This window comes from Vipera ursinii, assembly GCF_947247035.1.
Source record: "Vipera ursinii genome assembly, chromosome: 1".
NCBI lineage: Eukaryota > Metazoa > Chordata > Lepidosauria > Squamata > Viperidae > Vipera > Vipera ursinii.
This window is the reverse complement of record NC_139512.1, coordinates 282,804,024-282,828,777: the sequence shown is the minus strand read 5'-3', so window position 1 is coordinate 282,828,777 and position 24,754 is coordinate 282,804,024. Positions and strand designations below refer to the sequence as shown.

At 39.8% G+C, this 24,754-nt stretch overlaps 2 protein-coding genes across 2 annotated transcripts in view; one reads left to right on the top strand and one right to left on the bottom strand.

Moving 5' to 3' along the window:
- ERMARD (ER membrane associated RNA degradation) overlaps positions 1–13,093 on the bottom strand; it is a 40,586-nt gene extending 27,493 nt beyond the window's left edge. The window contains exons 1-8 of the mRNA XM_083348816.1: positions 12,962–13,093; positions 10,907–11,075; positions 10,457–10,596; positions 6,143–6,244; positions 4,807–4,896; positions 4,401–4,498; positions 3,982–4,118; positions 3,412–3,526 (exon numbers count right to left, since the gene is read on the bottom strand). Of these exons, the coding sequence (XP_083204942.1) occupies positions 3,412–3,526; positions 3,982–4,118; positions 4,401–4,498; positions 4,807–4,896; positions 6,143–6,244; positions 10,457–10,596; positions 10,907–11,075 (851 nt within the window). The 5' untranslated portion in view covers positions 12,962–13,093. The remainder of the gene's footprint in view (positions 1–3,411; positions 3,527–3,981; positions 4,119–4,400; positions 4,499–4,806; positions 4,897–6,142; positions 6,245–10,456; positions 10,597–10,906; positions 11,076–12,961) is intronic.
- Positions 13,094–13,260: 167 nt separating this feature from the next.
- On the top strand, positions 13,261–21,020 carry DYNLT2 (dynein light chain Tctex-type 2; the record flags this gene model as incomplete). The annotated part of the gene is made up of 4 exons (XM_083348824.1): positions 13,261–13,350; positions 14,622–14,831; positions 16,958–17,113; positions 20,775–21,020. 4 exons carry the CDS (start codon positions 13,261–13,263, stop codon positions 20,883–20,885), a joined length of 567 nt encoding a protein of 188 aa, XP_083204950.1. The 3' UTR covers positions 20,886–21,020.
- Positions 21,021–24,754: the final 3,734 nt, after the last annotated feature.

Below are 24,754 nucleotides of genomic sequence, written 5' to 3'. Positions count from 1 at the left end.
CATACTGCATCTGATTATACTGAACAAGGCTCAATTCTTCGTCCATTTTATCCCTTATATTTTCATTTTCTAATACCTTTGCTTCTAATATAGAGTTCTTTTGACTGAGATCCTCCACTTTTATATCCAGCTGTAGCACACATTCAGCTACGGATTCAACCTTAGACAAGATGTCCACCCTCATTGCTCTCAGCTTCTCTTCCATCTTCTTCTCCAATTTCTCCATTTTCTCCTCCAATTTCTCCTCCAGCTTTTTCAACTTTTCATCCATCATATCAGACATCAGTTGTGCATGCTTTCCAAGAGCGTCTTGTAAATCCTTAAGCGTCAATACCGGGGGAGATGCAGGAGGAAGCAAAGCTTGCAGTGAGGTCTCTTGCACCAGGGAAGACCCCGCATTCCGAAGAGCTTTAGAAGTTTTAGCCGCCATCTTCCCCCACTTTCACTTTAAAGCTATAAAATCCATTGAGCTAGAGTAAAAATAAAGAGTCCACTTCACCTTGACCTCCTGTACCGCTCTGCCTGCATCTTGATAATCAAAAGTATTTCCTTTTGGCAGGGGTGGTTGCTAACGCCTGGCTCTGCTCCAAGAATCCCAGAGCAGAGGCGCTGCGCAGCTCGGAGCAACCCAGGCTTCGGGGGGGCTCATCCTTCAGCCGCCCAAGCTCTCAGCTCAGGCGGCCCCGGAGAGCTCAACCCCTACCTGGGGCCTCACCCCCTCCTCTTCTCCCGAGGAGGGGGCTTCAAATCCATCTAAACAGCTGATCGGTGCTGTTTACGATGGAAAAACACAGCTGCGGAGCGGGCAGCCCGAAAACGGCTGTCTTTCGACGTCGCGTCGCCACCAGAAGTCCAGCACACGTTGTTCTTTATGCAGAAAAATGGTTTTAACTATTCAAATGCCATAACCTGCGATAATAGGGAATCTTACTATGATTGGAGCATATTGTTAATTGGTCGGGCAATGTGGAAGTCCTTAGACTCTAATGTAAATTAAGGGTCAACAGACCTGCTGGGCATTTTATGGGAAAAGAAGCATCTTTTTAAATTGTTTCTATGGAATGATAATTGTAATTCTTACACCAAACAATGGTAGCTTACGAAATGTGGAATGGGGTAAGTTGTCATGGCCAGCTGGCCATGGCTGAATTGCTATGGCTGACTCGCCGAAGGGCAACTCGTCATGGGATGCTATAGGACAAGCCCTGGCCAACTGGCCATGGCTGACTCGTCCTGGGACAATGGTATAATGGGACTTGTCCCAGCCGACTCACCATGGCCTACTCGCCATGGATAACTCGCTGCAGGATAATTCCCAGCCAACTTGCCACAGCTGACTCACCCCAGGACAAGGGTATAATGGGTCTTGACATGGCCACCTCGATGCAGGACAACTTACTGCAGCCATCTTGCTTTGGGATAACCTGCAGTGGGACAAGCCCCGGCCAACTCGCTGTGACTGACTCGCCCTGGGACAACAATATAATGGGTGTGCAAAAAAACTCCATCAGGCATCTCCTCTGAAAATAACCATGCTTCTCCAACATACACTAATCAGAGACCATTCAGGCTGCAAAAAAAGCAGAAGGTGGTTTTTACATAGATCAAAATATAAACAAATATCCAAATTACCTTAAAATGAATGATATTTAGCATGGGGGCTAGGGACCATTATACAGCTCTCTTAATTTGGTTTTCTCTCTAAAAATAACACCAATGGATGAACACTGCAGATATCCTATCCTATATATCCTACATTCTTTTTTGCCTGATTAACAGTGCTAGCCATGATTATGCCTTTCTTTTTGATGTTCCATGGAACATTTTTTATTATATTGGTACAAGCCCTTTCTAATGGTTGATCTTAATGAGGATGGATTGCCAATGAAGACTGAAAACAAGGAGAGAGAGAGAAAAGGGGAAAAAATGGCTTAATGGAATACTGGGGAGGCAAAACAATCTGAATGTAAATAACATGTTTCCAAACTACTGTTGATCAAATGCCGATAATGGTAGTATCAAACTGGATGGATTAGAGCAAAATTATTTGTGATCTGAAGGAAGTTTATAAGAAAGAGCTACTGTACAAACTCTACAAATGAGCATGGCTGTAGCCATTTTTCCTACTCATTTTCGGTTGCCACATAGAACGAAGGGAGAGGGGTTGCTCAGGTGCTTTGGTAGTCAAAATAATCTTTTGTTCCATGGGAACCAAGGTCATCGGCTGCTCCCAAGACTGCAGGCTGAGCATTGCGTAAAAACCCGCCTAGAAGATGTATTGGGGAATGTCATTGCTTGCATGGTTTTAGGGGTGGGATTTTTTAACTTTGTGTTGGGGAATTGGTACGTGTGTCTCCAGACTTGGTTTGACTTTTGATGTGCCAATACTTTGTATCAATAAACATGTTCTTTGAGGAATTTGCAAGCCTCGGAGTTCTGCTTTATTCATCTCTGTCTGTTGGAACCATGACAGCTACAGCAGTAAATTAGAAACAAGCTTAGCATATAGAAGCTCTTAGTCTTAAATGATCAAATGTGTTCATTTCAGTTTAAGTTAGCATTCCATTTTTCAAATTCTGAATGTATTCATTTTGATAAAAATTCCACCCCAAAATCCCTATCCATTTTTTAATAAACACACTTTATGTACAATTATAATGTATGTCCAATAACCAGTCTTGGAATGAAACTTTGCCTGCCTACTTAATTGGGTTCCATGCGTGAGGTTCACGTTTTGCCTATCCTAACCAGAAACTAATTCAAGGAAACCCTGTCATGAATTGATAATCTCTACTCTCTAATTTCCAACCACTTTTCCTTAATTTGCTAAGCACCTTGAAGTCTGCTGGCTTTCATTCCAAGGAACAATACATATGTGCATACATACATACATACCAACACACGCCGCAACACATATTCAACTAGTTCCTGGTGAGGCATTATTTTGTTGAGATCAGAGCTTCCTTTGTAGATAAACAAAATTAGAAAATTGAACATTTCTACTGTTTCGATGTAGCACATTTTCAGGGAAATGCACTCAAACATACCCGATAGGGTTTTCAGTACTTAGGCGGATGAATGTATCACCACTGATATTCAGCAGAAGGGGGGGGGGAATAAAAGCTTTCTTCCGCTGTGTTAAACAGGTAATTATCCCATGTTGAACTGTCCTGCAGCAAGTTGTCCCATGCTGAGTTGGCCATGGAAAGTTGTCCTGCATCAAGTCAGCTGGGGCAAGTTAGCCAGGATGATTTGTCCTACACCCTATGAAATCTTATTTCAAAGACTGCAAGGAATGGCAACGTATGGGTAATAGGCAAATAACCTCTAATAAATTATGCCCTGCATTCCAACTGAGTTAAACCAATTTTCAACTGTTTAAAAAAGATTAAAATACACTAACATAGTTACCTTGCCTGCTGGAATGAAGTTATTGCAGCAATCCAAAAAGGTAACATGGTCTTTAGCACAATATTGGATTTTGTTACTAATTCTTCAGCTAATGACAAGATTTCTTTATTAAGGTCTATAAAACAGAAGAGAGGAACTTGCACTAACATTTTTTTTATTGCATAAAAAAATAAATTTATTGTGGAGAAAACTTATAATCAAAATATATTAAGATAGTCTTCAAATAATACTCAAACAATGGTTCTACTATTACTTATAAGATTTAATTGCCAACTCTAGTTCCTCTTTAATGGTAAGATAGCTGGTTACCTGCCTGGTGTACCTACAATTCAGATAAATCCATTCCTCATCTGAAGAACACATAGAATTGGCCATAGATGATTTGCATAGATAATGCACTTTTTAATCTTCTGTGTACCTAGAACATATGCTTTCACTCCAGGAAGCTACATTTGCATAAAGGTTCCAATTTCTAAACTGAGCTAAAAGTGAAACCGAAATACTTCAATAAATATATATATTTCAAGATGGTAGCTATGTATCAGCTTCAAGAGTAAACCATTAAAATACCTGGAAATATATGTAGCTCTTTCAAGTGAGTGAAAGATACAAAGGGTTGATGAACTAAAGCAGAGTGAGTCTGAAGGCAGTAATTATTAAGCAGTTGCCCCAATCCAGCTGTTAAAAAAAGTAGCATGGAGAAATATCTATGGAAAATAAGATATACAATGCAGTGGAAATTATAGTACACATCAATCATTCCCAAAGAATAAAATTCAAATAAATATTCAAATATTTTGAAACAGAAGAAAGTACTAATAATAATATAAATTACAATCATTCACAGTTAATTACTGGCATGTCATTTAGATGTGAATAGCCTATCCTTTTTTAAATGCATGCATCTTCCTTCAATTATTGTTCAATTATGTTTCTAACTTTGTTGTAACTGGCACAAAAGAAAAAGAATCAAAATTAATTTTGCTTACTTGACAGGAATCTCTTTAGCTGATACAAATCCATGCCACAAAATATTACGGAGGTTTAGACCATCTGGACACCCAATGAACACCTTCAGAACATCCATCTAATTTAAAGCAAAAGTAAATACTGCAAAACAATATATTGTTCATATACTTTTCCATAAACAAATGAACCTCACAAAAGTTCTAACCTGTATAAAACCTCTCTATAAAACCTGGCTCACTGAATACCAACTTCCAATCTTCGCTTAAACATCCTCTACCCCATCCTTACTCAATATTTACTAACAGCCCAGTTAGACTGGTATTGCTCAACGTCAGCCATTGAGTAAAAATAAAGTGTATTTAGATAAATGTAAATACACTTAATATTTAAACATTTTTAATTTGAAATTAAAAATCTAATACTCACCACTGGTTGCCCAAAGACAGAAACAAGTTCCTGAGATGCAAGCAAATCTCTTAGAAGAAAAGGACAATCTTTCCCAATTAATAAGAATACCTAGAATACAATACATTTCACTCTGAATATTTGCCCTTTCCAATCAATGTATTTGTTAAAAGCATCATATCAATTTCCTCTTTTATGTTTAAAAGAGTAATTTGAAATGTTATTTCATTCAAGCAAAGAAGTATGAGTCAACTTCATATCAGTTCTTCAATGATCAAAGCATTACAAACTGTGGCTTATATCTTCCTGTTTGGATTTTTGAAAGAGGACATATCCAAAGACAGCCCAAATCAGGATCCCACAAATATGGATATAAGCTAAGAGGTGCTATTAGTAAATCTTTTTGGTTGAAATGATGTGAAGCAATTGGAGAAGTTGCCCAACAATCTTTCACTGTGAATTCACCTGGTTTATTGTCTAATGAATGCTAAAAGCTCAAACTCCGTTCAGTCACCCCATCTCCACCCCGATGCAAGGGATTACCGGGTTGCTAAAAGAAAAAAAAAAGTCTTGTGAATGCTATGACTGCCTTGCTGTCTTTACTTCCAAATGCACATGAACTGAAGGACTGCAGAAAACTCATTCAGTTCTTATTACAGGACACTGGGTTTATCATACACCAGAAAACTAAAACGCATTCTTCACTGTATTATTGATATTAAAAACGCTCCAGCTAAAAACTGCCACAATTTTTTTTTGACAAATACAAAAAATGTTAGCTAACTTTTAGAAACCCTGTAATGAGGTATAATTAGAAGATTGCTCCTTTTTGACTTCCCTGCTTCTTGGCCAAAAGCTTCCAGAGTGAGACACTGTAATGTATTTGCATTGTAATGTAAGACACACCTAGCATGGGATACGTCCCATTGAAATTAGCGCATAGGTTATGAAATAAATATGTCTATGAACTGTTAAGTATCTAAACCCATCTGACTTTGCTCAGCTTTTCATAAATGTATTGTAGGAGTATTTACTGTATGGATGAATGTTGCATTAGTCATACAGAATGCAGTGCTTTGGATCAAAATATTGCAAGGTTTATGACTCCAAGGCAGGTTTCAAGTTCTAGACAGAGTGAGTAAATTCTCTAAAGCAAGTAGTTAGCCTTGTTCTCAAGTCCATTCTGTCAGCAAACGTGTATAAAGCCAATCACTCTCAGTGCTTGGACAGAGAAACCAACTGGTAATTATACTAATCTGTGACCTTTTAATTAGTAAACAAGGAAGTGAAACACTGATTTCTTAAAAAGGATTTCATTGACCTCAAGTCTGACAGATTCCAAGATTTCAGCACTTACATCACCCAAGGCTCGTTCCAAACTTGATGTAAGCTTCATTAAACTGAGTGCAACTGCTGCATCATGTGGATTCCTTATGGTATCAAACATTTCAAGAAATATCTGTAGTTTGTACAAGATAGAAGAATTAAGTGTAACCATGTTAATTTTATCAGTGCATTTACATTAGGAAGAAATAGAGCTTAATAAGATTGTGTACACAATTGAACTAGAACAATTTAGTGTTTTTTTAAATCATTGATTGATAGATTAAAAAGAATATTTTTACTCTTCATTAACAGTTGCTTATATCTGAAAATCACAAAATTACAAATTTAAAATATTGAACTTCTTTTTGGAAATACTAATGTTAAAGAAGAAAATTTAGCATTTATATGTTTCTTTCACAGAACTAGAAATGACCAAAAAGTTATCAAAAGAAATACAATCACCCATCAAATTCTTGTTGGCTAACTTATACAATCCATGAGATAGCCACAAAATAAATTATTCTAGATTTACTTTGTATACATGGGAGAGAAGGCCTGCATACTTTGCTGGCCCTTGTTTTTTTTTAATTGATTCCCATGATTTGGATGGTCAATTTTATCACAGCTCTAAATCTAGGGTAAGACTCTCTGCATCAGAGCACAATTCTTCCATGGAAAACCACAGAACTATACATTATCAAAAGAGATATCCTAGGGAACATTGCCTGTTTGGAGAACTCTGTGCTGTTGTATTAAAAAAAGCTAATTTCTCCTACCAAAATGTATTTGCAACTAGCTACAGATTTCTAACCCCTTCATGGATTACTACCTTGTCGTGGCGAAGGGGCTTGCATAATTCAATAAAGCTATGAGCTATGCCGTGCAGGGCCACCCAAGACGGACTGGTCATAGCAGAGAGTTCTGACAAAACGTGATCCACTGGAGAAGGAAATGGCAAACCACTCCAGTATCTTTGCCATGAAAACCCTATGGACAGTACCAAAAGGCAAAACGATATGACGCTGGAAGATGAGTCCCTCAGGTCGGAAGGCGTCCAATATGCTACTGGGGAAGAGCAGAGGGCTAGTACTAGTAGCGCCAGAAAGAATGAAGCGACTGGGCCAAAGCCGAAAGGACGCTCAGCTGTGGATGTATCTGGTGGTGAAAGGAAAGTCCGATGCTGTAAAGATTTTTTCTCCATAGGAACCTGGAATGTAAGATCAAGGCAAGCTGGACGTGGTCAAACAAGAGATGACAAGACCGAACATCGACATCTTAGGAATCAGCAAACTAAAATGGACAGGAATGGGTGAATTTAATTCAGATGACCATCAGGTATACTACTGCGGGCAAGAAGAAATGGAGTAGCCTTCATAGTCAATAAAAGAGTAGGAAAAGCAATACTGGGATACAATCCCCAAAATGACAGAATGATCTCAGTTTGAATCCAAGGCAAACCATTCAATATCACAGTAGTCCAAGTCTATGCCCCAACTACCAGTGCTGAAGAGGATGAAATTGACTGGTTCTATGAAGCCCTACAGCACCTTATAGAACTAACACCCAAAAATGATGTCCTTATCCTCATGGGGGACTGGAATGCTAAAGTAGGAAGCCAAAACATAACCGGAATAACAGGCAAGTTTGGCCTTGGAGTACAAAATGAAGCAGGGCACAGGCTGATAGAATTTTGTCAAGAGAATACAATGGTCATAGCAAACACTCTTTTTCAACAACCCAAGAGACGGCTCTACACATGGACATCACCAGACAGTGAACACAGAAATCAGATTGACTATGTGCTCTGCAGCCAAAGATGGAGAAGCTCTATACAGTCAGTAAAAACAAGACCAGGAGCTGACTGTGGCTCAGACCATGAGCTTCTTGTTGCAAAGTATAGGCTTAAACTGAAGAAAGTAGGGAAAAGCACAAGGCCACTCAGGTATGAATTAAATCATATCCCTGTTGAATATACAGTAGAGGTGACAAATAGATTTAAGGAATTAGATCTGATAGACAGAGTGCCTGAAGAACTATGGCCAGAGGTTCGCAACATTGTACAACAGGTAGCAACCAAAACCATCCCAAAGAAAAAGAAATGCAAGAAAGCAAAATGGCTGTCTGAGGAAGCTTTGCAAATAGCTGAGGAAAGGAGTGAAGCGAAAGGCAAGGGAGAAAAAGAAAGATACGCCCAATTGAACGCAGAATTCCAGAGAACAGCTAGAAGAGATAAGAATGCCTTCTTAAATGAACAGTGCAAAGAAATAGAAGAAAACAGCAGAATAGGGAGGACCAAAGATCTCTTCAAGAAAATTGGAGAGATGAAGGGAACGTTTCATGCAAAAATGGGCATGATAAAGGACCAAAATGGCAGGGACCTAACAGAGGCAGAAGAGATTAAGAAGAGGTGGCAAAATTATACAGAAGAACTATACAAGAATGAGCTTAACGTCCCTGATAACCACGATGAGGTGGTCACTGACCTTGAGCCAGACATCCTAGAATGTGAAGTGAAGTGGGCCTTAGAAAAGCTGAGCAACAACAAAGCTAGTGGAGGTGACAGTATTCCAGCTGAGCTATTCAAAATCTTAAAAGACGATGCAGTAAAAGTGCTACACTCAATTTGCCAGCAAATTTGGAAAACTCAACAGTGGCCACAGGATTGGAAAAGATCAGTTTACATTCCAATTCCAAAGAAAGGCAGTGCCAAAGAATGTTCAAACTATCGCACCACTGCACTCATTTCACATGCTAGTAAAGTTATGCTTAAAATCCTACAAGCTAGACTCCAGCAGTACGTGAATTGAGAGCTACCAGAAGTACAGGCAGGATTTCGAAGAGGTAGAGGAACTAGAGATCAAATTGCCAACATACGCTGGATCATGGAGAAAGCTAGGGAGTTCCAGAAAAACATCTACTTCTGCTTCATTGACTATGCTAAAGCCTTTGATTGTGTGGATCACAACAAACTGTGGCACGTTCTTAAAGAGATGGGAGTACCAGACCATCTTATTTGTCTCTTGAGAAACCTATATGCGGGTCAAGAAGCAACAATGAGAACTGGACACGGAACCACTGATTGGTTCAAAATTGGGAAAGGAGTCCGGCAAGGCTGTATGCCCGTCGCCCTGCCTATTTAACTTATATGCAGAGCACATCATGAGAAAGGCAGGGCCAGATGAATCAAAAGTTGGAATTAAGATTGCTGGGAGAAATATCAACAAGCCAACATATGCAGATGATACCACTCTAATAGCAGAAAGTGAAGAAGAACTAAAGAGCCTCTTGTTGCGGGTGAAGAAGGACAGTGCAAAAGTTGGGTTGAAACTTAACATTAAGAAAACCAAGATCATGGCATCCAGCCCTCTCAATTCCTGGCAAATAGATGGGGAAGAAATGGAGGTAGTGACAGATTTTATTTTCCTGGGCTCCAAGATCACTGCAGATGGGGACTGCAGCCAAGAAATTAAAAGACGCTTGCTCCTGGGGAGGAAAGCCATGGCAAATCTAGACAGCACACTAAAGAGCAGAGACATCATCACCCTGTCAACAAAAGTGTGCATAGTCGAGGCTATGGTCTTCCCAGTTGCAATGTATGGCAGTGAAAGTTGGACCATAAGAAAGGCTGAGCGCCAAAGAATTGAGGCCTTTGAACTATGGTGCTGGAGAAGACTCCTGCAAGTCCCTTGGACTGCAAGGCGATCCAACCGGTCAGTCCTAGAGGAGATCAACCCTGACTGCTCTTTAGAAGGCCAGATCCTGAAGTTGAAACTCAAATACTTTGGCTACCTAATGAGAAGGAAGGACTCACTGGAGAAGAGCCTAATGCTGGGAAAGGTTGAGGGCAAGAGTAGAAGGGGACGACAGAGAATGAGGTGGCTGGATGGAGTCACTGAAGCAGTAGGTGTGAGCTTAAATGGACTCCAGAAGATGGTAGAGGACAGGAAGGCCTGGAGGAACATTGTCCATGGGGTCACGATGGGTCGGACACGACTTCGCAGCTAACAACAGATTTCTAAATATTCACACCAAGTAATTGATTATCCTTGCTTTCTGTTCTTTTATTCCCCATTGTGATACTTACAACTCCCACATTCCTTTATTTATTTATATTCCTTAACGAAGAATCATATACAGTGATTTCCTATTTTAGTATTTGTGAATATGGCTCTTTTTAATATTAATATTTTATTGTGTTTTTATCCATATTTTAATATATATTACAAGTTCATGTATGATATGCCATATGCTAAAGAAATGTGTGTATATGTATATGTATATGTGTGTGTATCCATCCATCCATAAATTTGGAACAAGAATCCAATCCAATCCAACATTTTCCTACCTCTGGGCAGTTTGTCCATTGAAGCCACACCACAAACTGGTTTTCAAATTCCTCCACTGTAAGCGATTTCAAATGCAAGTGAATAGATTCACATAAAGGACCAAGAGATCTCACACTTTTGATATAATCCAATGTTGGGTCTAAAAAACAAAAACAAAAAATAACCAATCAATTCAATTCAACTGTTAAATACTGCTAAATATAAAAAGATTCAAAAATATTTTCTCCTGAAAGGGTTCCCCTAAACTCAGTAAGGAATTTTCTTTTGCTGTAGAAAATCTTGAGTAATGACCATTATAGCCACTGAAGCTAAATAACTCATATTAGAAATTCTAATTCTATTATTTTTAATAAAAAGGTCCCTCCCAAACAAGTAAAAGATCTCCATTGCATCTGCTAATTCAGAAACAATGTCTTACTGTCCCAAGTACATTTAAAAACAACAGAGACCTTGCTCTCCATATTGTACATGTTGTGTGATGAATTCCCAATTTATTTCACCGGTGCTGCATATAAAGCTACTGAGAGCATAGCTTGATTTCCTCTCAAATCCAGCTTCACAAACCATATAGTACACTGTAGAGGAAAGGCAGGTAGATGGTGGCTCAGCCAAGAACATCTGAAATGAAATAAAAAGGCAAATGGTGATACAAAATAAGGAACTTATTGCAGGCAGTTATTTTGTTTGTGAACACAATTATTACTCTCAAAATTACTTTTACACATTTTACAAACAGTGCTTTTTTTGTAAAAAAGCACACATGTCATACAACCTGCCTTGCCTAGCCTACAAGGTTGCATCCAAAAAAGGAGCCAGAACTCCGTTCTGAGCGTTCTATGACAAAAAAGCCCTGTTTACAAATATTTTGTATTGATGGCAAAAAGGAAAGTAAAATTCCAACTATATTACCTGGAGATTTGATGTCGTGATATTTTTGACCTTTCCCCTGTAGGATGAAAGTTAATGTAATCCAGAGTAAAGAGAAACATCATTTTTCCTCCCTACTTCTCAGCCTAAAGGTATCGTAGATAATTCCTGCTTATGTTTTTTTATTATCATTTAAAATAATTTAAAAAGCACTCTGTCAATGTAAGTAGTGGGCCATTTGTCCTCATACTTCAGGAACTGAAAGTATCTTGAAAACAATCCTGCAATGAACTACTTTTTTCACGCCCAAGTAGGATTGAATAAAATTGTTTGACAATCCTTTAGTGTAAATAAACATCAGTATCAGATGAAAGATGTGCTGGGTCTAAGAAAATGCCTTCCTATTGTGTCATTGAGCCAAATGTTATTACCCAGGAAGTATATAACTGAGTTTACAACCAGAAATCTTCTCTCTATATTTCAGAAGATGTCTAAAAATTTAGTAGCTGATAATAATCATGGGTTGAAAAAATACTGAAAATCTCAACTCTTCATGGCCATGTATCATCATCTAGATCTGGAAAGCTTCCACACCTGAAGGTATGCTTAACCAGAACCATATTTATTATCATGGTTCTAATAAATAAATTTGGAATAAAACAGCCATCGCTTGTAATGAAACTGTGACAGAATTGCATAAATGCATTCCTCATTGGCTGTGGATGATGTTTTTAATTCCTCTGGATAAACAGAAGAGTTTTTTTTTCCCATTTACATTAGGGAAAGATGGCTTCTGAGTAGGAGAAACAAAAAAACTGTTATTTCTGCCTTTTAGTGGTCAATGATAGCTTTAAGGGTCAGACTGGTAACCCTAACACATCACATCAGAATTTTTTATTTTTTAAAAAAAGTCACAACTCAGAAGTGTTGCCAGCAAAATGAGAACTTTCTACCACAGCTGTGAAATAATATTTAGTTTCCATTACAATTATGATTTGTGTTCCTTTTCTCCCCTTAGGACTGGAGCTTTAACAGCAGCAAATAAGTTAAACTCACCATGTCTCCCTTTCCCAACGCTAATCCCCTAAACCGGGTTTGCCAAACGGTGAGGTGGTGCCTCCCTTGGGGCAGAGCTGAGTCCAGAGGATCTCTGAACAACTTTTTAATTATATTTTTAATAAACCCAACTTTCCTGCAGTTTCACTGTATTGCTCTCCTGTGTTCATTTTGCTGTTTGTATTTTTAAAGGAGGTGTGTACATTAAGATTCGCATCCCACCAGGCTCAAGGTTGACTCAGCCTTCCATCCTTCCGAGGTAGGTAAAATGAGGACCCAGATTGTTGGGGGCAATTAAACTGACTTTGTAATAATGCTGCTTGGGGGTATGTGAAAGCCCTAATAAGCAGGCATATACATAGAATGAAGGCTACTGCTAAGCTTGTAAGCCGCCCTGAGTCTTCGGAGAAGGGCGGGATATAAATGGAATTAAAATAAAAATAAAATAAAATAAGATTACAATGAAGGAAGGTATGATGATACAAGGTTTAGGAACCCTGCCTTAAACTGTTTAACTTGGCGTTTAGCAAAAGAAGGAATTAGCAAACAAGGCAACAACAACAACAACAACAAAACTCGACCTGAACCCATATGAGGCGCTCTCGCTCCTAGCGTCGCGCCCCAATAATTGAACTACAATTCCCAGAATCCTCCAACTCCTCTTAAGTAGGAGAGCGACCAGATTATGGGAAGTCTGATCCGCGGCATTTACCTCTCTTCGGTTCTGGTTCTTGGGTTGCTTAGCTCGTGCTTACTGACGTCACGGATAGAGACCAGCCTCCAGCCTCTGAAAGGCTGCTCCTAACGGGTCCGTGTGGACGGTTGCTGCGCCGATAAACCACCGTCCGCTCCAGGCAGTAGCCTAAAGTGAGGAGTCCCAATGGATAAAGCCAAAAAAAAGCTGGGCGTCACTCCTTCCCACGGCGGGCAGGCGTGGGGAAAAAAACACAGCGTTATGGACAAAGATCAGGTCGGTCGGGTAAGACTAGGCTGGGCGGCTCTATCCGCGCGTGCGCGGAGCAACCTTGGGGGCGGGCCTCAGGTTTGAGGCATCCCGCTGAGTGGGCCGGGCCACTCGATCGGCTGCAGGGTGGTAGGGAGAGCCGGGGCCGCCTCTTTTGCTCGGTTAAAAAGCTGTGTAGATGTGGGCTCGGTCCAAAGTTGTGTCAACGTACAGGAAGAGGGCTTGCTGTTAACCGTAGTAAAGTTGCCTTGCCAGTTTTTCTCAATCCTGGCAGCTTTAAGACGTGTGGACTTCAACACCCAGAATTCCCTCATGCTTTATTCTAGGACAGGGCTAGGCAACCTCGGCTCTTTTATGAGTCATGGACTTCAACTCCCAGAATTCCCTCAGCCAGCATGCTTTATTCTAGGACAGGGCTAGGCAACCTCTGCTCTTTTATGAGTCATGGACTTCAACTCCCAGAATTCCTGAGCCAGCTATGCTGGCTCAGGAATTCTGGGAATTGAAGTCCATGACTCATAAAAGAGCCGAGGTTGCCTACCCCTGGTCTAGGAGTTGAAGTCCATATCTCTTAAAGTTGCCAAGTTTGAGAAATACTGGTCCACCTCAAACATGTAGCAGAATTGAGGCGACTCTGTTCAGAAGGGTTAATTTTGGTTTCTACTATATTCTGTTTTATGTACTGTAAAGAAGTGCATTTTATTGCTTGTAATAAATGTATCTCATTCTAGCTTCTCTGTACATGTATTATCTTTGCTTCTTTTACCCATGATGCTACCAAAATTCAAATTGGAATGTTTTTGTTTCACAAATTCTCCCAAGTACCCTGTGCGTGAATAACATAATAGAAACTCGCATTTGACTTTCCCTTGGAGAACCATTAGCAACCCCATCTGAGTCTTTGGTCAAGTATGCTGTTCTACGTTATAATGAAGCCTTCAAAACGGAATATATACAATGCAGAACTAATTTATGTGGCTGCAAATTAGAACATTCCATTCCATTCAATTAAAGAGCCACTTTGGTATAGTAATGCTGGCTTACAAACCAGGATACTGTGAGTTTTAGTCCTGCCTTGAAAGACTGGCTAGGTGACTTTGTCCAACCAACCTCATAGGGTTGTTGTGGGGAATTTTGATGTTTTAACCATTTTGAATTGTATATGAAAAAAGTGGGGCATGCTGAAAAAAAATCTATTTCTCCCTTACTATGTTTACATTTTATCATTTTAATTTTGTGAGTGAAATAAAGATGTCTTTATGTATTGGGGGGGTTAGCCTCCACAGTCAGGAAAACACAGAGCTTCAAGCTATGACATATCAGGTGTGGACCCAGATGATGAATCCATCACAGATTTTACAAAAAATGAGCTCTTAGTATTCAAGACTAGCTTTGCAAGACCGAAGTATGCTAACACTTACAGGATGGAACCTTATAGAAAATGTGAGGCTCACATAATAAGGAAAAGAGCTGAAGATATTCTAAAGGTAGAGTATTTTCTAATAAGGATTAGGCTACAAACCATAAGTTGTATTACTTAATGCTTTTTAATATATCTCCTATCAACATCATAGCTCATTTAAAATGTAGCTTATAGCAAATAACTTATTAAAGTACAGGTAGTACTCAGGTTATGACCACAATTGAGCCCAAAAATTATGTTGCTAAGTGAAACATTCATTAAGTGAGTTTTGCACCATTTTATGCCTTTTCTTGCCACACCTGTTAAGTGAATAATTGCATTTGTTAAGTTAGTAACTTGGTTGTTAAGTGAATCTGGCTTCCCCATTGACTTTGCTTGTCAGAAAGTCGCAAAAGCTGATCACATGACCCCAGGACGCTACAACCATCATATGAACCAGTTGTCAAGCATCTGAATTTTGATCATGTGACCATGGGGATGCTGCAATGGTCATAAGTGTGAAAAATAGTTATGTCAGTTTTTTCGATGTTGTAACTTTGGTCACTAAATGAACTATTGTAAGTTGAGGACTACCTTTAAATAGAGCCTATTCATACACTCCAGGCACGTTTGTGTCAGAAGCGCCTTAAAAGGCGCTTCTGGGTTGAACGGATTAGCCACTGATATTACTGTTGCCTAAGGGATGCCTATGGGGTCTCAAAGTTTCCATTGAGGAGCTAGAGCAGGGGTGTCAAACTCAATTTCATTGAGGGCCGCATCAGCACTGCGGTTGCCCTCAGGGGGCTGGGTGGGCGTGGCCTACTGGGTGGGTGTGGCCTACTGGGTGAGCGTGGCCAGCTCTACATCGTTCACATCAAGGGTGCCTATGGGGCCTGGGCAGGAGTGGGACAGATCTAAGGGTCTCTGGCAGAAGGAGGGTCTCTGGGCCAGGGCCAAGGCAGTGGGGGCCGTTCCCTCCCTGTTTCCAGGATGGCTTCGCGGGCCGCATGAAACCACTTTGCGGGCCGGATCTGGCCCCCGGGCCTTGTGTTTGACATGTCTGAGCTAGAGCAAATGATGGCAGCTCACTCAGGCATGCAGCAGCACTCAGGCCTCAAATACAGGCTTGTTGAACTTCAGCCCAGCATCCTAACCTTCAACCCAGCATCCTAACCGCATGAGCCACTATGCTCCATGTCATCATACACTAATAGAAATATCAGCAGTATTGGAGAACTGTGTGTGTCCATGTGTACATAATTAACTAATTTTAATTAAAATTACTGAAATTCCCATGAGTGCATTTGCAAGTGCCCAAGTTGCTCACTTTTGCTTTGGCCACCAATAGCCTGTAAGGGAGGCTCTTTCCTGGCTGCCTTTAGTGTTTTCCAGAAGGAAAATGACTGATGACTGAAACATTCCTTGCAGGGTGAGTTGGGAAGCATTGTCATCCTACTTTGTCCTGGGCACATTATTTTTCTCCATGCAAGGAACATTAGTTCTCTCTTTTGCTGAACTTTCTGGTGTAAGAAGAAACAAGAAGTGAAAAGTATTGAACATCAGCACTGGGCTTTTGAAAAGGGCAGGGCTTTCCTTCACTAAGATCCACCACCTGACATAATTTAACTACTAACTTTTGGTAACAAGTCCTATAGTATGGACAGACCTTTATGCTCCTACCTCTATGGACAAACCAGAGATATTGCAATTGAATTCTGAACATTTCTCACAAATTAGTTCCCAGAATTTCTTGGAGAATATAATCTCTAAAATTAAAGTGGCCTGAAACTAAAAAAATAATAAGCACAAATATACCGTATTCTAAAATCCTATGAAATAAACTCTTCAAATAAAATGGTTCCTAAAATGGGCTTATTTTTTAATGTTGCAATAGTGCTCTACCAAAATACAGCAGTTTGACATTTCCCCCCCCCCCTAAAAACTGTGGGATAGTGCACAGCTCATTTAAAACTGAAGTTCCATGAAGCAAACCTTCAAACTGAGTACAGTCCTATTATATAGGTTTGATTAGTTACAAATCCTATTGAATGCTATAAACCATTGAATACTATATTTACTGAAAAATAATATACCTACAGGATGTATCAAACATAGAATAGTTTTAAATGTTAAATGAGTACTTTATGGACCACTTATAGAGAAGCATATTTAATATAATTTTTGGCAATTTTGTTTGATCCTTAATAGCAGAAACTTCAAGATTTCAATTATGTTGGAATCAATGGTGCCCCCACTTGTACAGCTATCTCAGAAGATGTATTAGCAGGTGTCAAGGAACTGGGGTTTGATCGTTACAAGTATATAGTTCAGGTATTTCTTGTGGAAAAGACTGGTCAGTCAATACATGTAAGTATATAAACTACCCTATTCTGTTCTCTGAAAAATGCCCACATTTGCCTGTTGCAGTTATGCAGAATATTGCTTTACAAATGGAACCCTATCAGATTACTAAAGTGGAATGAACTACCTTGCTAAATTGTACACAAAGCCTTATAATCTAGCATTTTCAAGAACAGTCAGTCAGATGCATATAGAAAAATGCAAGCAAAACATGTAAGTAATGGCCATCATAGCTGAAACTTTTTTCCCGTTGGGTTCAAATTAATCTGTAGAAAATTAGCTCTGGTTGAAGTCAGTAAGATGTAATAAATGGTTTTGCACATATTATCACCATCCAGTTCTACTATAGTTCACTTGTTAAAATAAAGCACTTTATTTATATCAGTTAAAATGACTAAAGTTGTTGCAACTTTTCTGGTTACTTTTTGGTGTTCCATCAGGTGTGACAGAAAAGGCATGTTATGGATGTGGTGGTAAAAAGTTCCCTCCTACCTCATACTCATGTAAGCTGCATTCATTACCAAACCTATGAACATTATCAAACCAAATATATGAACTGCCGGTGCCCTTGTACAAAAACATCCACAGCAAGTGGAATTGATCCTGAGTGGTGACAAGGAGGAACCATATCTCAGAGATAATATGGCTACTGCCAAAGCTTTGCTGGGGATCCAGCATATATTGTATTATTGCTTGTATACATGCAAATAAAATTATGGTGTACTTCCAGAGTGATTTGGTTGCTTTAGCCACAACACAGGTCCCATCTGTTAAAGAGTGTCATCTGACAGGAGAGACTTTTCTGCTCCCAATGCCTGCCCTTTGGAACATCATGCTTAAATAAATAAGCTGTCAGCAATATGTACCTGTGGGTTCATTCTTTGAGCTTGTGGGTTGGTTTCCGAATGTTTTGTTACCAGGCTAGGTAACATCTTCAGTGATGTTTAGGGAATGTCTGTGTCAGTGCTCTTCTGTTTATAAGGGCTTCAGGTGTGTGTGTGTGTGTGTGTCAAGTGAGGGTCTTGTGATGAGTCAGCAGAGAGAGTGTTGTGATGGGAAGTTTACTTCAGGTCAAGATCATTGGAAGGTGTGATTATCAGTGGGGCAGGGGTGAGTCATCAGTGAGAAGTTGGTGATGGGTCTTGTGATGGGGAGATCATCCTAAACGTGAGCTACAGATATTTGCCAATATGTATTGGTACCCGTTTCAGAGCACCTCACTATGCTTTGGATGCTTCTGGATTAAAAGGATTGGCCAACTATAAGCTGTTGCCCAGCAATATGTACTATGAAGGATGTACAAAAGAGTTACCTATTTATATGTATTCTATTTATATAGCCATCCATCTTACGTTCATAACTCTGGGCGGCTTACAGTTAAAACATAAACCGTATTGAAAAATCAAAAAATGAAATAGCCATACAACAATATAAGCAAAAACAATTGAAAGCTATACAGTAGAATCACCAGCACACCATTCAAGAACAGCGCATCCTTTTTATGGGATTGATACCCCCCCTCTGATCTCCAAGTCAGATGGTAAAGCCAGCTCTTTCTGGAAGGCCAGCAAGGCTGAGGGCCAGCCTGACTTTGAGGAGTGTATAGATGGCGTTCCAAAGAGCAGGTGCAACAGCAGAAAACGTCCTTCTCCTGGGTCACCCCCAGGGCTTTTTTTTCTCAAAGAACACTCAGAATGGAGTTCCAGCACCTTTTTTGGATGGAACCTTGTAGGGTAGGCAAGGAGGGTTGTATGACATGTGTGAGTTCTGGCACCTTTTTCTTTTACAAAAAAGCACTGGTCACCCCAGATGACTTGCTCTGGTGGATGGAACCTGCAACAAGCCTTTTTTTGCTGGACCTGAGTAGAGGCAGTCCCCTTATATAATTAAAGTGTATATTCAAGTGTCAAGGAGCTGGGTTGATTGTTACAAGTATGTAGGTACATGTATGTAGGACTTATAAACATATGTATTTCTACCCCACTTACATAAAGGAATAGTAATATTTTTAATTATATAATTAAATACATGTAATATGATAAGACTCAACTGAATCACGAATAGATCAGTAAATAAGAAAAAATATGATACAAATTTTTCACTCAGCAGAATAATTTTTTCAAATCATTTAATAAAGTTGGGGAGCAAGAAATTATCAGCATAAACTTTCATGAATACAGTATAGTACATTTCATTAGATGCACGATGTGGGAATGTTAACTCTATAATAGGGAGAGAATTGAGAGATATTGTATGGATTGCATTTTCCTCTGAATTCTTTTTTAATGCCTTAATGCCTTGGTATGTGTATGATCTTAACTCACAATAATTCACCTCATGAACATAAAAGTTTTATTCAGAAATAAAACTGGTATTTTCCCTCTGCTTTTAAAGATTCTGCATTATTTTTATAACAGAATTACATAGGCCTCTGGATTTTTTTCCTTCTTGAAGTAAAAACTCAGGGAAATGTGAATCAGTTTTTAAATTTAAACGTTGGGGTAAATTGCTCTAAATTGTATGTGTTTTAATTTTTGCAAAATAACCATGTATGTTAGTATTGTGAAGATCACCTACGTGCCAGTCTGCAATATATAATTCTCATTTCCATAAATAAAAATTTTGATAGGGAATTTGCTCTAACTTTGATTTCTATATAATGCTAAATATAAATTTTCTTTATATCTCTTGATTATGATGAGGACCCAGATTGTTGGGGGCAATTAAGCTGACTTTGTAATAATGCCGCTTGGGGTGTGTGTGAAAGCCCTAATAAGCAGGCATATACATAGAATGAAGGCTACTGCTAAGCTTGTAAGCCGCCCTGAGTCTTCGGAGAAGTGCGGGATATAAATGGAATTAAAATAAAATAAATAAATAAATAAATTACAGGACTGGGTTTTAATTTAAGTCTTTTATATTTTAGGCTATGTTCATGAAGATACATTTTTTAAAAAATAATCTGGTGAATTCTAATACTAGTTTGGTACCTCTCCAATATCTTATAGACATTTTAGGTAGAATTTTTTATTTGTAGCAGACTACAGCATTGCATTTTCTTTCAGATTTTTTTTCTTAATTTGCATTCATTTTGCCCAGGGGTCTTCAAAGTTGGCCCTTTTATGACTTGTGGCTGAGGAATTCTGGGAGTTGAAGTCCACAAGTCATAAAAGGGCCAACTTTTAATTAATTGTTTTCATTAACTGTTTTAATTTTTTTTAACTTTTGTATGGTATGATTTTAATTGCCCTGTAAACTGCCCTGAGTCCTACGGGAATAGGGCGGTATATAAGTTAAATAAATAATAATAATAACTTAGAAGACCCCTGATTTTGCCATATTATTGTAAACTGGGCAAGGCTGTTATCTTCTTCCATATGTAATGTTTGCTCTTAAATTAAAAGGTTTTTTTACATTTTTATTAAATCAAGTTTGATTAATCATCATGTCACCATGTTACATATTATGCGGTGACATTGTAGAAATTATTTCAACTGTTGCAGTATAACTTTAACTTTTGGCAATTTGTAGATAATTCTGTTGAACTGAACAGACAATAATCCAACAGTCTCAGCATAATATATTGTTGCAATAGATTCGTTATGTGATTATTATAATTTTAAAATGTATGTTAGCTAAATTGCTGCTACTTTGTTTTTTTCTCCAGATTGCCAGCAGATGGGTGTGGGATGTCGCAAGAGACACTTGGGTTCAAGCTCAATATGAAACTGAGAACTATGTTATGGTGGCTGTAGTAGTTGCTTCCTATTTTGAGTAATTGGTTTATTTATTTTAGAACTTTTATATAGCCGCCTACTCACTCACAGAGGCTCTAGATGGCTTCCAAACAGTAACAAAGAAATATTGTAGTAAAATATTGAGATTTTCTAGTTTATTTTCTCAAATAAATGTTTTTTTTCCAACCATGCTATCACGGTGACATTTTTTGTGCAAAACATAACAGAGTGATATTCCTTGCTGGCTGTTGAGAATTGATAACCAAACAATTGGGCGTGCTTGTAACTGTATACAGGTAGTCCTTGATTAAATATGACTGGTTCAGTGACCATTCAATATTGTGATGGTGCTGAAAGAGTGGCAATTACAACTAGCCTTGGAAGTTCTGGTTGCCAGCATAGCGATGGCAAGAGAGCAAAGCAAGGTCTAAAGCACAGGTCTGCAACCAGCGGCTCCGGAGCCGCATGCGGCTCTTTCAGCCATCTCCTGCAGCTCCCAGTCCTCTGCCATGTGCAGTCCCCCTCAAAAAAAAGGGGGACTAAAAAAGTTCAACCAATCAATTCAAATATGCAGGGTAGGTGCATATCTTGCCTTGGCTCCACTCTTCAGTCAAACCCTGTTCTGCGCATGCACGCATGTACGCGCATGCGCACACATTTTTTGCGGCTCCCAGTTTTTCCTTTTGTGAGGGAACCGGTTCCGAGTGGCTCTTTCACTGTTTCAGACTGCTGACCCCTGGTCTAAAGATTTGGCAGGGAAATGATCACATCAAAAAAGCAATTCAAAACTCCTCCCCCCAATGCCCAACCCTCTGGTTGAAATCCAGCAAATCCACAGGTGCCACCATGTTATGAGAAGCTGGAGACTTTGGTTGCAGATCCATCGCAGAGCTCTCAACCAGACCTCTCCCATCTTGTTCCTCCTCAGACCCAGCTGTGTGAGCCTGAAAGATTAGACAAAGACAATCCACAGCTGGCTTTGTTCAAGGGTGCTCGAAGCAGGAGGCAGACAAGCAGAAGTGAGCAAAGAAAAGCAATGAGGCACCTCAGGAGGAGGCAAAGAGAAGCCACGCCCTGACACTGTTGTTTAAAAGGTGAATGTGTGGCAGGTGCTGGTTGCTGAAGGCAACCGTTTGAAGAGCTTCTGATATAGTCTCGGTCTGTATTTTACTCTGTTTTGAACTGTTTTGTTTAGTTTTTGCAAATAAATTTGCAAATAATAAATTCCAGCCTATTGAATATAACAAAGGGATTGTCCCTGACATTTCTGCAGGGCCGGTTGTAGACTGGAACAGAACACCATGGTTGGAGATAAGGCAGATGTTTTCAGGTTGCATTCCTCTCGCCCAGAGGAAGGGCATCTCATACAGAGCAGAGCAAAGCAAGTAACATTCCCCTTGCAAGAGCCCTCCCTCCAACAATATGGCAAGCCCTAAGAATACATAAGCAAAAGCAAAAAAAAAAAAAAAGGGGGGGGGAAAGGGAAGGATTAAAGGCAAATACATTTGAGGGGCTCTGACAATCCCTATGGTCACATGATTGCAATCTTTGCAATCTGGTAGTATCTGGCAGTTATGTAATCACAATTAGATACCTTCCCTGCCAGCCCAGTCCAGTTTAAGACTTTATACATATCCATATATGACTAAAATTATCTGTGATAATTTGTAATCTTCAACTGGGCAAAGCAGTGCATCACAGAGCAAGTTTTGGATCAAAAGGGCTAAGTTACAAAATGCATCCAAAATCCAGCACCCATTGCTCCCATGGGACTGAAATTTGTTAGAACTGTGGCTACTTCAGCACCACCACATCTTCTGACTACACTTCCCGAAAACCCATAGGTTGTTTGACACAAAGGAAAATGGAAGAGGTGTATCCCCACCCTCTTTCCCACCTCCCTCTGGCCCCTGTGGCCAAACAGATGGTGGCTGGACCCAACAGGGAAGTGGGTATTGGTTGTTTTGGAATAGAGGCTGAAATTTGAAATCTCTTTCAACAGCAGTGGCTGGTTTGGAGAAGAAACCAGTTGTCTGCTGGCAAGTTTGAGCTTATTGGGAGGCACTGATGGTTCCTTCCTGGAGGGAAGGGGCCCTTGGGGAACAGGAGTGCAGTTTTCTCTACAGTTCACCATTCTTTGTTACACACACACACACACACACACACACACACACCGCAAAGTGGCAGGCAGTTCCTCAGATCAGGTGAGGTGGAGGACAACTTCACTGACTCTCCTGAGGATGGTGAAATGAAAGGAAATGTTACAAGCCTATCTTATATCCTGGAAGAAAAAAAAAACCTCAACAGGTATGGGCTGTCTAGTTTGGACTTTAAAAATCTAGGTGACCACTAGATGGCAGAAGAAGTTTCTGTATTTCCTATCATCTTGAAATGATTAGGATATTTGCAGCCCAGATACGGTGGCAATATTTTATGCAACACTTACTGCATTTGTTAGGCTGGTATCTTGCCTTTCTTCCAGGCTTGCTTTTTTGGTTCTTCTCCCAACCAACATGGCTGACCGATTAAGGCTTCAAAACATTTGCAACCAAGACCACATAATTGTAATAGCACCTAGCTCTGTTTTATGAGTGGGCTTGACTGAGTCTCACAGCCTTGCCTCCACACACATATACTTCAGCAAACACCTGGAAGGACATAGGTTACCTAGAAGAAATGAAAACAAAAACCAGGAGACTCTGAATTCTAGTCCTAAAAGCCAGCTGGCCAACTTTGGGCTAGTCAACTAGCTGTCAGCCTAACTCACCTCACAGGGTGGTGGTTGTGGAGAAAATAGAAGGAGAGGAAGGATATTATGTTGCAGCCTTTAGTTACTAATAGAAAGTAATAGGCAAGACAAAATAATCTTTTTTAAAAAATATATTTTTAAATATTGACTCAATCTCTCACTGACTTCACTGACCTCACCCCCAGATGGGTCTCTAGGACAACTCGCTGTGGCCAGCTCCCTGCTGGACAACTCCTGCAGGACAAGCTACACTACTATCAAAAAAATAGTGGAATAAAATCATTAAAGGATGCAAAAGGAAGGACAGAATGAAATATGAACGACAAAATGTAATTACATTAAAATGTTTTTTTTTCAATTATTTTAAATATTTAAATTGAATTGTTGAATTGTCCCACCCTGGACGGTATCTCTTTACTCTCCTAACCATCGGGTAGGATATACAGCCAGCCGCACCAACAGGCTGAAAAACAGGTTTTATCCGTGGGCTGTTAGGCTTTTGAACGGGAAATAATTTTTATAAACTTTATGCCGAATTGCCTTGCGAGGCCGGTGTGTGGTGCAATTAGTTCACATGGTGTAATAAGATGGAGGGTTTGTTGTCACTGTGAGTTGGGGGGGTGGGAGCACGAAGGGAGGCTCAGCTAATCTCAATGTATACATGGTTGTACTTTGACAATAAAGGTTCATTCAGCGAGTTGTCCCCGCGGCGGGTTCGCTGTGGGGAGTTGGCCGCACCAAGCTATCCCCTTTTCCGTCCCCAGGTCAAGGTTGTTGTTGTTAGTTGCGAAGTCGTGTCTGACCCATCGCGACCCTATGGACAAAGTTCCTCCAGGCCTTCCGTCAAGGTACGCCTCTAAGAAAACAGCTGCCACTCGTAATGAATAAATAATACTCCGATCGAGTAAAGGCATGCATTTATAGCAGGGGTCTTCAAACTTGGCCCTTTTATGACTTGTGGACTTCAACTCCCAGAATTCCTCAGCCAGCAAAGCTGGCTGAGGAATTCTGGGAGTTGAAGTCCACAAGTCATAAAAGGGCCAAGTTTGGCTGAGGAATTCTGGGAGTTGAAGTCCTCAAGTCATAAAAGGGCCAAGTTTGGCTGAGGAATTCTGGGAGTTGAAGTCCACAAGTCATAAAAGGGCCAAGTTTGAAGACCCC